Source organism: Lepisosteus oculatus, chromosome 15, assembly GCF_040954835.1.
Source record: "Lepisosteus oculatus isolate fLepOcu1 chromosome 15, fLepOcu1.hap2, whole genome shotgun sequence".
NCBI classification, from domain to species: Eukaryota; Metazoa; Chordata; class Actinopteri; order Semionotiformes; family Lepisosteidae; genus Lepisosteus; species Lepisosteus oculatus.
Window position 1 is genome coordinate 2,480,437 of NC_090710.1, and position 15,390 is coordinate 2,495,826.

At 38.3% G+C, this 15,390-nt stretch overlaps 1 protein-coding gene across 2 annotated transcripts; it reads left to right on the plus strand.

Moving 5' to 3' along the window:
* Positions 1-1,516: 1,516 nt before the first annotated feature.
* LOC102698854 (OX-2 membrane glycoprotein-like) lies at positions 1,517-7,462 on the plus strand. 2 transcript variants are annotated; one of them, XM_015363346.2, is made up of 5 exons: positions 1,517-1,629; positions 2,502-2,849; positions 3,592-3,900; positions 5,341-5,445; positions 5,719-7,462. In XM_015363346.2, exons 1-5 carry the CDS (start codon positions 1,578-1,580, stop codon positions 5,835-5,837), a joined length of 933 nt encoding a protein of 310 aa, XP_015218832.2. In that variant the 5' UTR covers positions 1,517-1,577; the 3' UTR covers positions 5,838-7,462. The 2 variants fall into 2 exon arrangements, with proteins under 2 accessions (XP_015218832.2, XP_015218833.1); XM_015363347.2 differs by having other exon boundaries at positions 5,616-5,811.
* Positions 7,463-15,390: the final 7,928 nt, after the last annotated feature.

Consider the following 15,390-nt stretch of genomic DNA (forward strand, 5'->3'; position numbering starts at 1 on the left):
ATCAATGGGTTGGCTTCCATAATGCACAGATCCAGATAAAGAAAAGAATATTGTGGACTAACGTATTGGTTTTAATGATGGTGTTCTCCCTGTTTTAAAACAATAAACCCAGAATCAAACATGTTGAAGTTTAAGTAAGTAGTTGGGTCACTATGCATAAGCTGGATTCCGTACTGTAAAGAAGAGAGACAACGTTTTGGCTGTGATGCCTTCTTCAGGAGTCCCAGCTGAAACGCTGTGCCTCTTTTCTTTTCAGCATAGAATCAATCATGTTGTACTTGCAAGGCAGAGATGAGTGTGGCAGTAGCTTCATTACTTTTCAGAGAAAAGAAAATGGAGAGAGAGAACAATAAAGTAGAAATAAGAAAAAAATAAAATGCCCAGGAAAACTTAATACTGCACAGTATATGTTTCTCAAGCAGGTCTGGTTAAGGTATAGGGCATATATACTGTAGGTAGGTTGAACTGTTGTTTCCATAGCATTCTATAATAAAAACAATATTCTCAACTGAATAAAATGTTTCTCATGATGCAATAGAACAACCCTTGTAAATTACATGAAACTATAAGCATTTCCGTAACAATTAACTACATTTACTGAAAGCTTGGACTGGATTGTCCCTGAAGAGGAAACATGAAGGGAAACGAGTAAATTCTTACTACAAAAAAAACAGAACTACTTACTTTTTAATCAGGCTTTTTACAAGTAATGAATCAGCCATAGTTTACATTACTAAGGAAATTTGTTCTGAAAGAGAACATTGCAAGATTCATGATTCATTAGTAAATATGAGATGATTCCTGGCAGTAATTCTAAGGCATAACATGGAAAATGTATAAAAGACAATCATAATGTAGCCTGCTGTTACACACATATGGTCTGTGTATGACAGTGTTTTAATACTCCTATTGATCCTATCCTATGATACTCCTATTTATAATGGTGGGAAACAACCATACTCTAACCACTTCATCCAGTTCAGGGCCCTGGGGGAGCTGGAGTCTATACCCACAAGCATCTGGTGCAAGGCAGGATATGCCCTGGACAGGACGCCAGTCCAACACAGGTCACACACAGACACAAATATACACACTCGCACCAGGACCAATCCCCCCCCCCCAAAACAAAACTACAAAAAACACCTGAAGAAGGCTCCATGGCCGAAACGTTGTGTTTTCTTTTTTCTTTTTTTTCAGCATAGAATAAACCTATTACTTGTTCCTTTACAAAAAACTATGTCTTTGGACTGTGGGAGGAAACCCATGTGAATAAAAGAAGAGCATATAAACTCCATGTACATACAGTAGCACCCCCAAGTTCAGGAATTTAACAAAGAGCCCCAAATATTAAAACAAATTATTAAATTGCTTTTGTTATTCAATATACTGCTTGTGCTTGTGTTGTGGTATGGAATCTACAGATGTATTACTGACAGTAACAAAGGGGAAGTCCGATCATTGAGGGAGCTTAAATACCGAACTGACGCTACTCGCAGTCATTTCAGTGTTTGTGACTGTGGAGTGAAAAGTGCCTTCGGGATATTATTGGAAGATAAACCAGATACAACTGCATCACAATGAAAGCTACAATGGGATTATTTGTTTTCGTGATCTTGATATGTTCAAAAGGTAAGCTGAAATGTATATTTTATTTACGACTTTTATTTCTTTAATTTGAATGAATGTTTTATGTTCTACATCACCTTGTCTTTTCTAGTATTATACGTTCTGAAAACCTGAGTGCATATTTTTTTATTATTAAAAAACATAATTCGCTGTGCTAAAACTGTAACTGAATGCTTGTTTTGGATCATTGTCATGCTGGAGAGTGCCCATTATCAGTCAAGATCGTGATTACACCCGTCGTATCAAAGGCTTCTGGATTCAGACACGCAAGACACTCGGGCAGCAGACTCGGGTGAAGAGTGCTACTCTCCCTGCTCCTCCCGAAACTGTATCCCATTCATTATCCCTGGAAATCTGTACCCACCTCCGCAAGTCTCTGCAAAACGTCCCAGGATAATCAGTGATACAGGCAGTTCCTGCGTGCATTCTTAGTGCCTTATATCGTTGCTTGTGTGTGTTTATATCGGTTTCTCCGTGTGGTTAATGCGTTTGCTAGTAATAAGAGTAATGTAATGTTACTGCCACCTAAGAATGAAAGCTAAAGTTATCTTTACACAGGACAAGGAACCCGAAAGATAGTAAACACAGGTTATGTGGAGCATATTTTGTTCTCATGTGTTACATGAAAATCGTCTTATATTTATATTATATTGATCAGGTTCCCAGGGACACCACATTTGCAAGACAGTAGAGATCTCATCACCGAAAAAACAGGTCCTCTGCAGTGGAAGTTTCACACGGTCTAGATAGGGGGTGATGTCATTTCTGTAATTCCTCCGCAGCACTGTACACTATTGCTCAAAGCTCTGCTCTAATAATCGTTGATACTGCTGATATCAAGGCAGCCATTACATGATTTCTTTGTTTCATTGCAGCAGCCCTGTGCGCGAACGTAAAGGCGTTTGGAACTACTAAAGCGTATGTACACGAAGAGGCGACCTTTTCCTGCACCCTCCCGGAAACGGCCGGCGTTTTGCAAGTCACATGGCAGAAGACTTACAAAGACGACCGGACTGCCGAGAACCTGGCAACCCACAGTGAAAAATATGGAACTACTATCTTACCGTCATACTCGACGAGAGTGAACCTCTCTGACGCCGACCTGAGAACCACAAGAATAACTCTGCGGAATGTGACACTGGAAGACGAGGCATGCTACATATGTTCATTTAATGCCTACCCAAATGGATCTATACGAGGACAAATCTGCCTGACTGTATACAGTAAGCTTGATTTATTATTCAGTAACAGAGCACATTACGAAATGGCACGCGGTAAATTATGGAAACTATTGTCATGATAAACTGTAGTTATTACCTGGAGTTATTAAATTAGAACTGTTGTCAATTCTAATCTCAATTCTGTTAGAAATCTTCGATTTGCACCTAAATATATAAACTAAACTGTAAACTACTTGTACAAAAACATAGTTGATTTTGACCCAACGTTTTGGCCCAGACGTCGTTAAGCTTAATGAGTAATTAATGTCTTTCAAAAGTAATACTGAATGCTATACGAATACAGCCGTGTCAATCTGTATTCATAAAAATAAAGACAAATTGTTTACATTAACAGATAATCTCCAAGGTGTGTTTATATCTTGGAAAGTTTGATTCGTTTCAGCCTATCGTTTCCATGACATCGTACTAAATAAACACTGAGAGCATGATTTAGTTGGCGTTTTTCAACCTTTTTGGGGAGTTTTAGTGGTGACAGGTAATGTACAGCTTCATATTTTTCTCCGTCAGTAAACATCACATGACGTGAGATCATCCCCTGTACTTTTTGAAGTACTGCTTTGACACTTACACATGATTCAACAGCTTTAAAAACAGAAATGAAACCGAAAGTATTGTGAATTTGGGAATTCCTTTAACATTCTCGCAGTGCAACATAGCTGCACGTACAGCACTACTAAGCTGTTGTCATGAAGATAAAGTAATATTTGCTGCATTGTAATTTCAGGTAAGCCCGAAATCAGAGCCGAGCAACGTGAGATTTCTTCCTCGGCTGTTTCGGAAAAGAAAGTGATGTTCATGTGCTCGGCCACGGGCAAGCCGGCCCCCGAGATCCGATGGAACGTGACCGAGAGCCTCGCCAAACTCGCCGCCCAGCAGAGCGTGGAAAACGCCGACAAGACCCTAACTGCAACCAGCAACCTCACACTGGAGCTGTCACAGTTGCAAGACGGATATGTAGACTGCGTTGTCAGCACTCCTGGACAGACAGAACAAATTCACAAGCGTATATACTATGAAAAGGAAAGAATACCAGGTGAGTCTTGAAGTAAGCGCTACCCTGTGCGTGTATATGAACTGCACAGGTGAACTACACGGGTGGCGCAGTGGTTTGGTATCGCTGGGGCCCTCAATTCAGTCACTACGGTGCTATCTGTACAAGGGTTTGTATGTTCTCCCTGTATTTGTGTGGTTTTTATCTAGGAGCTGTTGTTTCCCCCACAGTCCACAGACATACAGTACTAGAAAGTTAATTGGTGTCTGGGAAAAGTGGCCCTAGTGTGAGTGTGTGCATGTTTATGTCTGTGTGTGCCCTGAGCTGGACAGTCCAGGGTGTACCCTGCTGTGTTCCTGCTGCCTCCCCTGCAACCCTGTATTGGGTTAAGGGATTAGAAAATGGATGGAAGTAAACTGCAAAAATGAAGCATTGATTTTCCAGCTCCAAAACTAAAATCATAGCAGTTATCTGTCACATAACTTTTTCCTATCAGCTCATCATAATCACTAAATCTGTAAAAATAATGACATCATACAGATCAGTCTGCCATGTTGGTATATGAGCTAATGAAATGTGCTTAACTGATATTTTTCTAAGAGGACTGTAGTGCTGAAGTCTACAGTAGATCTATACCTGTACATTCTAATATTCACTTTACAGACTAGTCTTATTTCTTAATGCTGGTACAGTATATTCTGTACATTGCGCCTGTGTTTTCCTTTCACATTGTTTTCAAAAATATGTTCTCTGGATGACTCACTCTGATGTTGTTACTGTATTTGAGATAGTACCTAGGAAACTTGCTTATATAAAAGGGGTTTTACCACTTTTGCCGAGAAGACACAAAACAAGTTTTCTTTCCTGGGACTTACCACTTCTCATGTGTGAAGTGAGCTGTGTGACTTCTTTAGAGCAGCAGGGGCGATTAACACAAACCTTGAAATTGGAGCCACTTCAGATTAATACTGTCTAAACAAAATGAAAGTAAAAGAAGTACTTGGTGTTTTCCAAATAAATCCATTCCCGTAAATCCTCCAGAACCGCATGAGTTTGACTGTAAGAAGTAAGCAGTGGAAGGGGCTGACGAGCTTTTGAAAAATCTTGGGCACTTCAGAGCTTTAGAAGGGAAAGGTTTACTGAGGTACTTTCCTTAAGGTGTTTTTTCACATTTCTGTCATAAGACGATGTCAGAGTGGATCTGCATGAATGACACATCAGGTGCACCGATCTCTTCCTTTAGGGGTCAAATGATGAGAAAGTGAAGGGTTGTGCTCATACAGTGTTTACTACCTTTGCAGGCTCTATTTATTCTAATGGAAACAGTCACAAAAACGGAGTCTTACATTAGCATTCTCATGGATTGAAAACAGAGGCTCTGAAAGTGGTCCCTAATGTTCAGGAACGTAACAGGGAAAAGCACAGGATGGTGTCTTTACAAATGAAAGAAAAAGCTTAACATTTTTACTGATTCTTTTGCAGAGCCTCCTAAGGGCCATTCTTTTGAAGTCATGGGCATCGTCATTGCGGTAGTTCTAATAACCACTGTGGCTGTCATTCTGGTCATGAGGAAAGCAAAACGCACTGGTAAGTTCAGACCAAAGCCATTGAATTAGCTTTATTTCTGTTGTAATAATTCAGAATCATTAGCTATATGGTAGGCATTGCCTTTACAGTTACCATGTACTGGAAACTGTAAAAGTGAGAGGTTCAAAATTGAGGAAATGGTATTGATTCTGTAATATTTTCTTTGTTAGGTGTCATCAGGAAACAAAAGCTCAAACCTGAAGAAGACAAGGAGTCTCATGAAAGTATTAACATGTTAAAGGTGTGATTTGTCTTCTTTGTTTGTTTCATAAGGGCCTTGTATGGAATTAGCCTCAAATGGAAGGCAGTGGATTGGAGCGAGATGCCCTTTTTTTATATGTGCAACTGAAGCTGGCTCACAACAGCCTGTCGCAGGTGACCAGATTTTGTGATCTCAGTGGAAAGGCATAGAGTCCATGATTTTTTTTTTAATAAAATGATTTCACAGAATGAAACAAACTTCATATTTGTTGCACAAACAATGTATGAATTATGTTAAAAGACAATAAGGATGTCAAATTTGCTGCGCTTTTCTGAAACACTACAATTGCTAACATGTTTGTGCAGAGTTGCTTCAGATGAGTTTCTTTATGGCTGCTAGAAAAAGCATCTTGTCACCTTCTTGTGATGCATTTGCAAGAGACCTCTGCCTTATTTGATTACCAGAATTGGAGAAGGAGATCTGCAATGATATGACGATGTGTCTTACAAGACAGCATCAGCTATAGGAAGCGTTTCTTATTTCCTTTCTAGTGCCCAAATCAAACCAAATCCTGCAGCTTTGGGAACAGACTGAAGTCATAAACCTTTAATCAACATGTCTGTTTTGAACTGATGTTATGACATAAATGTAAACTGAGTGTCTTACAGGCGAGTGTCTGCAACATAAAAAGGCCAAGAGCATTTAAAAAATCATAGAAGAAACTAAAAACAGCACTTAAATGTTAGATAAGGAGATAAAATGTTTAAAATACAAATTTGTAGCAATGGAGTTGTGTGGCTAGGGGAAAATGTCAGGGGTTTTATATTGTTTTGTTTGATTGTTATTGTGCGGAGGGTAATTTTGCAGTTATAAATTCGCAATAAAAATTAAACCAAAATAAAAAAAAACAGAGAACAATAGATCAAAAGCAATAGGAATATAATGAATTTCTGCTGCAATGAGATTAAATGTCTTGTCCAATTCAGGGCTCACATGTTAAGATTTAAAAAAGTCATGAAAACCACACTGTCAGTGTTCTACCTCTGTAACTGTTTATTCCATGTGTACTGTTGCACTTTTGTGTATATATGTATGAAATGTATTTAATGTTATATTTTAATTTAACTACATTACAAAATGGTTTATATATGTAATAGTGTTATAAGTAATGAAAGATGTTAGAAGAAATATCCCTTTGGTAACTACATGTTTTCAGTATTAATAGGTATGTGTTGAGGCAAGCTGTTTTCTAAATTGTATTATGTACAATGTGTTCTTTTTTCATTGCTTGCATTGTTTTTCCAATAATGCACAGTCAATGCATAGCCTAGTCACAGTTTCTCTTCTTATGCCTTTTTATTATGTTTTTTTTTTTGAGGGAGAGGTGGATACAATATAAGAATGTAAAAATGAACAAATACATTTTAACTTAAATTAAATTGTATTTAAGTAAATAATAAATTTTAATCCTGTGGACACAAACTCCCTGGAATATTCCACTATATACTGTTTAGGTCCTTTCCTGCTCTTTCCTGAGACCTAAACACAACTCTTCTCTTTGTTTCTCCTCAAGTCATTTTCCCATCTTCAGATGACAGTAACCTTGTTACCTTGACTACCTGTATCTCAGCAATACAGATTTCCCTCCTTCCTCTATTGTCAGTTAAGGTTGTAAATTGTATGTTGAAATGTAATTTGTAGCCAGTTGTTATATTGATACTGAATCAGGAAGTTGGAGAAATAAAAGAGAAAGAGCTGTAAAATAAAATAATGTGTTTAAAAGTATGCTGTGAAATAAAATGTTTTGAAACTGGACAGTCTCTGTACTGGTACCTTAGGGATGGTGATAAGTGTTGACAAAAAAAAACAGAATTGCTGCAGTTCCAGAATCCAGGGTTCAAGTCTTGCACTTAATTTTGTCTGTGTGGAGTTTGTATGTTCTCTTCTGCTAAGGTCCAGCAGGTCAGATGAATTGTCCCTCATGAAGAAGATGCCTGGCTTTACTATCTCATTATCTCACCATGAGCAGAGTGGCTTTTCAGAGTCTCTACTCTGTGCCAGTTTAGCAGGAAGTGTAATATGACTAGCAAAAAACAGGGCTTGTCCAAATGTATGGTGTTTCTTTGGAATTTAGGATAGCACAAAATATTGGAAGAAAATTGATAAATGAATCCTGACATACATTACATTTTGGTCTATTGCTCCTCATTTGCAGCAGGGTCACGGAAGTCTCTGATTATCAAAGGATATTTGGGACCCAGGTGGTAGTCAGGTGTATTTTCATTAGGGTTAACGTAATGTGTACACACGGTTGTAGTTTTCATAAATGTATGGAGGATAGGCAGCTTGTGCTGGGTCAGCTGTGACATCTGCTGTGCCACATTAACAATGACTAGCCCCATTTCATGACTTATTTTTGCTTGATGATTGAAGACACATCACAAAAAGCTTCCTTTTCTGATGTTACAAGCTGAAGTTAAAACTTGATGTGAACAGTCAGAGGAACATACAGTATGTATTGCAGATCGCACAGTCCTGCAGGTAGAATAATCCAATTTCAGGCACTGATTGCTTTCAAGCTACAGTATATAAGGTAAGAATATACTGCATGTATCATCTATAAAATTAACTACATTATCTTGGGTTTTGACCTTTTTTTAAAGAAATAAAACCTTTTTATTTTTAAAGAAATAAAACCACAGTGCACAAATCATGTTTAGAAATTATGTAATTTAAAACTTCAGATTATGTAATTCAGAAGTATTAAACAAGATCACTGCATTTTGGTTTCATTTCTTTATAAGCAAATATCCTGAAATATTATTTAAATCTTGTGAACTACAGTGGATATAAAAATTCTAAACACCCTTTTTGAAATTGCAGGTTTCCAGGAAAAAAAAGCCAGAAATCAAGATAAATCATGTCAGACATTTTTCCATCTTTAATGTGACCTTGCAACCAACAAAAGTCAAGAGAAAAACAAATAGATAATTATTAGGAAAAATAATTGAAATAAGAATTTTCAATAGTGTAGACTTTTTATATCCACTGTTTATAACACTGTATATGTCCACTGTATATAACATCCTTTTCGTACACCCATAGCATGTTGTACAGTGACTATTAACATCATGACATTCAGGTTACATTTTTATTAGCACAGTTACTCATATCAGATGAGTATTATGATTACCAATTCTTCAACATTTAACTTGCGCAATTGCTCTGTAATTTCCAGGAAAAATGTTTAAGTGTAAGGAATTTGTAAAGACTAGTATCTAAAAGCAAGTCAGCCATAAATCAATGTAGCCTTTGAGAAATGAGTTATCAGAAAATCGCCTACATGTCTGGTGGGAGTTTTGTTTTCGCAGTTCTTACTTTTCATGTGTGGAAGATCCCTGCTTTTGGTAAAGTGGCTCAAGGGACATTTGCACATAAACCACTCCAAAGACAGGTTTTTTAAAGGGCCCAGGTGATTTCCTAGACTTATTATGTCTTTTAAAAAGTGTAAACAAAGGACTCTTATGATGCAATGAACAAAAACTGCCTTAAAAAGCAGTACATCAATACTAGAACATAAATATCAATATCTCCCAAACTACTCACTCCACAATACACACACTGTGACCACCGTGAGACACTCTTTTATACACAGCTAACCACACAATCAAAACCATGTGAGACTGTACACATTTCAGTTCTTCAATCACCTAATCCGTGAATTCAGGTGAGGGTGTTTACATACTTAGAAACGATTTTCTTTGGCGTCCTCTGGTGGTTTGATCAATGGTCATGACAGTTCTACGAAGAGTAGTGCCATTGAGTCAAACCTGGCGCAGTCGAGTAATGAATTGTAGTAGTAGTAGCTACTACTAATGAAGTGTCATATCAAAATAACATATAAGGCACATCCCTGAACAACGTACTGTAGATTTCAAATGTTTAACGTTTAATTAAAATAGCTTTATGCTTCGGGACACACTAGCATGTTGGAAAAAATTTGGTTGGATATTAATGATGTCTGTAACTACAATTTTCTATACTATTGTATATTTTTACATTACGAATGCAATTGCACAAGAGTCCCCTGCTTTCTGTGACTCCTGCTTAACTTCAAATGTTAATCATTATCAAATATTAATCAAATTCCAGTTTCAAATGTTTGAAATTTATGCTGGGAACAACAAATTATGCAAATATGCAAGATTCATAAAAACTGATTTATCATAATTTAGGAGTACATAGGTAAATAAACTTTAACGCAATCAAGTTTCAAGTATTATGGAAAATGTAGAGAATATTTACAATTAAATTGACTTTTTTCACTCAACTTGTACAGTTTTTATAAATACAAATTCTGTTCCAAAACTAATCTTGATTATTTGTGTCATGGAGTGAAATATTTGGGTGTGAGGCAATAACTGACACACTGACTTTAACATTTCATGAAATGGCCAGTGTCTCTGTAAGGGCTGTGCATTTGTCTTTCTTTGTACAATGAGTTTCCCATCAACCAAAGGTCCTTCTAGTGGAGACAGTGGGACAGCTGTCAATCAACAAGGATTAAAGGACACACTGGTTGCTTAGGGACCACTCAGTTCCTGCACAGTATGGGATGGCACATTAAGGTGTGAGGTGGTACTAAGCCAGTACTGACAGGACCTGGACCAGAGGGGGCAGGTAGAGGGACAGAGCTCCATGGCACCTGGTCATGTGCATGCAGGAAGTTCTGCCAACACCCAAGACATCATAACCATTTTTCCACCCCCATCAACCCCTATAACAAGGTCTGAGCCCTAGCTAGGAGGACCATATGCCCCTCTTTTTAGGATTCAGAGGTAAAAAAAACTGACAAGGGAGAATTTAGGGGACACAGTTTGCAGTACTGAACACAGGAGAGGACTCAACAGAGAGCAGTTGAGAAAAGCTCTGGCATCTAAGACTGAGAGATGTAGTATTCCAAGGGCAAGTCTTAAATATTTGCAGGTATTAATTATGATGTCACTGTCAAGGCAATGGTCTGATTGACAGGTCTGTCATTGGTTGTGTTTCTAGGTGGTTAGCAGTACTACAGCCTGTGCAGGTATGATAGTGCTGGTCTTTAGCTACAATCGTGATTCTGGGAGATATAAAGTCTATGCTGCAGGGTAAAAGGGTCCTAACACTGTTAAAATTGCTAGTCAGCGACATTTTCTGATTTATACATTACTTTTATGACAGTAATACATCAGATTATGTTACAGGTAATCTATGAAGCAATTGCTTGTATTCTATGATGTAAGGGCTAGATAAATAAGATCTGATTCATGATATGGAAGTGCCAAATGTCCGGTTCTTTATCTGCTGCGGAGTGGCGCAAGACGGGAAGCTTTTGGCCGGGAGTGAGTGGATATATGGTTGTTAGGTGGTGTTCTCAGTTTAAATTAACATGCATTCATGCAGAAGAAAGTAAAAAGATTGCAAAAAGATTGAACAGCTAAGGCATACTGTACTACATCTATTCCAAACGAAATGGTTGAGAAGAAAGCAGATAAAGTGCCCAGTAATGATACTGATGATCCAACTAGTCTTTGTAGTTGTAACACATTGCCAGTTAGAGAAAAGACAGCTCTCTTGCAACACAAAGAATTCAAAATTAATAGTGGCCCAATAACATCATTAAACAGGTTTAATAAAGGTATAAAAGAAAAACCGAGTGAATCACGGATAGTAAGGGCTGTTCTGAGAATTATCAGACTTGGGATATTCAAAGAAATGCTTTGGAATAAGGAAGATTTAACCCTTACTCGACTGAAAAACTTTTTGAGAGTCCACCTGAGGGAAAGAGCTGTGACAGAAGTGTTTCAAGAGTTGATTAATGCCAAGCAGCATGAGAAGGAAAGCACTTTCTCTACTGCATGATGGGACTTAAACAAAAGGTTTTACTGTCATCACAAGTGGAATCTAGAATCAAGTATGATAAGCAATTAGTACAGGGAATGTTTCTACATTAAATCTATAAAGGAATAAACAATATATATGAGAATATAAGGCGGGATATGAAACCATACTTTTGTGATCCCAACATTAAAGATGAAATTTTGCTAGAGGAAACCATAGAAGCCTCAGAGGATGAAGCTGAGAGACTGAAACACTCAGGTAAATATCCTCACAACAAAATTTCAAATGTCAATGTTAGTGTAGCTCACAAACAGTGACTAGCCTAAACTTCAGCCTGGATTGATTGCTCAATCAGGTAGCTTTACAGGAACTGAGTTCACAACTGTAGATGCTGACTAAGTACCTTGAAAAGCTGAGGGATGCTGAGAGAATTGATACACATCAGCACAACTCCAAAAGCAGCACATCATCTCCTCATACAGAAAACATCAAGATCTGTCCTGAATGCACCCAACGAGGAATTCAGCATTGCTTTAAGTGTGGAATTGCTGGACACAAGGCAATAGGTTGTTTGACTCATCCACAGTCATCGGAACACGGGATGTGGTCACAGCAAAGGGACAACCAGTGACCGAGGGAACACCGATGTCCCTGGCTTATGTAAATTGAAAACAGAAAACAAACAAGAAAGTATGAATGAAATGCAAGTCAGTTGATACTCAAGACAGAACAACAACCATACATTTTACCATACCTGTTAAATGAATTACACAATCTCAACCTAGGTGTCCTCAACACATTGTCAAACTAATTGGAAGGAAATGTTTGTTCAATCGCCTTCTGAATGACGTGCCAAGTACAGTTCTGCTTGATACAGGAGCTCAAGTTAGCCTGATGGAAAGAATGCGGATGCAACAGAAATTACCTGACCTACAACTGAGGCCTTTAGATGAACTGATCAGACCAGAAGAAAGCATCAATGTTATTTCAGTGACCAGCACCACAATTCCATTTGAGGGGTGAGCTGAAGTTGATGTCGGCCTGAAGCTAGATGGGGAAATCCTTCAAACAATTCGAGTTCCTTTTCTAGCGAGGAAACACCCGATAATGGGTGATAGAAGAAATCATCAACAGTCACATGGACCAAGAGGAAAACAGTCGAAAAACACTGATTGATTTGTTGGGTGAGGCTACCAATTAAGAAATATAAAATTGAGGCATTAGTAAATACAATTCAAAAAGGGTCAATACAGCCTTGTGAAAATAGCCTCATAGTGAGAAGTGGTAAGAAGCCCATCTGTATTAGAGTCTACAGACGATAGATGTTAAGTGTCAAGTAGGATGTGGGAAGATCTCAAAATAACACTATCACTTTATTCGAACAAATAGAACCAAGTCAAATTCCTGTTGGACTTAATGTGTACAAAGGAGTTTTTAAAACTTTCAAAGGTTCTTCCTGTGTAATTAAATCCCAGAGTGGAATTCAACACACACACCACTGTACTTCCAAGTCGTACTCTCTTGGGAGTCTTCAAAGCATTAAAACAATGTTTCCATTATCTCAGTCAGGACTCAGTCATAGGAACACCAAAACTGGAGAGAAAAGTTCAATGCTTGGAGTAGTGGTTGCCAAACCCAACCCTGTGAACATGCTTGAAGGTCTCTCCAGTGACAGAAAACCAGAGCAATGGAGCACTCCTGTGAATCTGAGCCATCTCAGCTTAGACCAAGAGAGAATCATAAACAAAATACTGCAAGAGCAATGTGATGTCTTTGCAAAGACTGAAGATGACATAGGGTGTATCCCTGAATTAAAACTGAAAATTATCCTTGCAGACAGAATACAAGTGCAGGAGAACTACACGTCTATACCAAGGCCATTGCTAAAGGAAGTCAAAAATCTGTGCAGGACCTGCTAGCTAAATACTGGGTCACAAAACCAAAAAGTTGTTATTTCTCTCCTGTAGTCTGTGTCAGGAAAAAGGTGGAAGCCTTCGTCTCAGTGTAAATTATAGAGAATTAAATAAAAAGACAATTCCTGATAGACACCCACTCCCGCAAATTCAGGACATTTTAGACTGCCTAAGTGGCTTTTCCTTGTATCCCCACATTAGACCAGGGTCATGCTTATCATGAAGGATTCATGGATGAGAAGCCCACACATTTCAAAGCATTCATTACTCCATGGGTCTTTATGAATGGGTATGTATACAATTTGGATTAATGGATGCACTTGCAAGGATACTAATGTGTACAGTGTTTCTCCATACATTCACACTGCCATGGAAACAAGTGGAGACCGATACAGTGCCCTCTGGCTTTAACAGTCTTAGTTTATAGGAAAGAGATGATGCAACAAGGACGATACTAATAATAATTCTCTACACTTATATAGCACTTTTCTGGACACTGCACTCAAAACACTTTACAGGTAATGGGGACTCCCCTCCAGCACCAATGTGCAGCCCCACCTGGATGATGTGACGGCAGCCATAGTGTGCCAGTACATACTCATAGTGTGCCAGTACACACACCAGCTAACAGTGGGGAGGAGAACAGAGTGATGGAGCCAGTTCATACATGGGGAATCAATAGGCCATGTATCAAGAGGCCATGATCGGTAAAGGCCAATGGGAAGTTAAGCCAGGACTGGGGCTACACCCCTACTCTTTTTGACAAAGATCTTGGGCTGTTTAATGACCACAGAGTCAGGACATCTCATCCGAAGGACGGCAAATGATAATTAGCAAGTATCAGGGTGTGTCTTTGTCTTCCTCTGTCTTTTGTCCTTCCCTTCCAGAAAGGCTTATGTTTAGCTGAACAGCTAAACAGATTGAATAATGATTCTAATGATTTTTTTTTTATCAGGTTGTGTTTTTTTTCTTCTTCTGACTCTCATTTCTAGTCGATACCCCAGTCATCAAACCCAGGCTGTGTCAACTGATGGGTGCCTAGAAAAAAACAACAACGATGCAATGATGATTGTTGTTGTCCTAATTGAATTTCTAGGTCCAACCCGACATCTCCTCCACGATGGTGGGGGAACACAAGCAATTGCTTCAGCATCAGCTACTATTGGGCTGGTTAAATAAGAATGTGAGAGCTCCTAAATACAAGGAGTTGCCATAGAGAAAACAGATAGAGAGAGATATTCTTGTAGATCCTTTGGAAGTGGGCACATATGTTAGCTGTATTTTCATTTCCTGAGATAAGTTACTTTGGTGATACAGATTTCTGTTGAGTGGTGCATGAATCCAAGAGGGAGGTATCTTTTTTCTGTCTTGTTCTGGCTTTGTTTAGGGTAAGTCTGGTGTTAATATTGAAGATCATCATGATTCCACCTGCAAAGTGCTTTACTTCATGTAAGTACATAGAAGTCTTGTTTCCATATTTGTTCCGTGAGATTTGTGTATGTGTCAATTCAGAATTATGCATTTATTTGTAATCCCTGTAAACTGCAAACTGTGAATCCTTGTTGCCTCTGTTGGTTGAGTTATGATAGTCTGACTATTGAAAAAAACCCTGTGGGTTTCAATGTTATGTCCTTTTTGTCATTGACACTGTGGTTCCTGTGGAACCTGGTATCTTATGAACATGAGTCTGTAGAATCGGGAGGTCGTAATCCTCTGCAATAGTAGACGCAGAGTCAGATTACATTTTCTGTCTTTAAAAGTATTGCATAACCAATACAAACACAAAAAGCATTCACATGGAAGGACGTTTTCTTTTTACAAGCTTAAGCAGACCAAAGAGCGAGAGTTTTCTGTTTTTTGTCTTTTTTTTTCAAAGTACAGAGATAAAGTATTATTTACTAAACGGACTACAATCAAGTAGGGGGAGACCAAAAAAAGATCATTTTACTG

Bases quoted from the DNA above. Each gene is read 5' to 3' on its own strand.
- LOC102698854 (XM_015363346.2), top strand. From the start codon at position 1,578: ATGAAAGCTACAATGGGATTATTTGTTTTCGTGATCTTGATATGTTCA. The intron at 1,630-2,501 runs GTAAGCTGAAAT...GTTTCATTGCAG, and splicing joins GATCTTGATATGTTCAAAAG to CAGCCCTGTGCGCGAACGTA. The intron at 5,446-5,718 runs GTAAGTTCAGAC...TTGTTTCATAAG, and splicing joins GAGGAAAGCAAAACGCACTG to GGCCTTGTATGGAATTAGCC.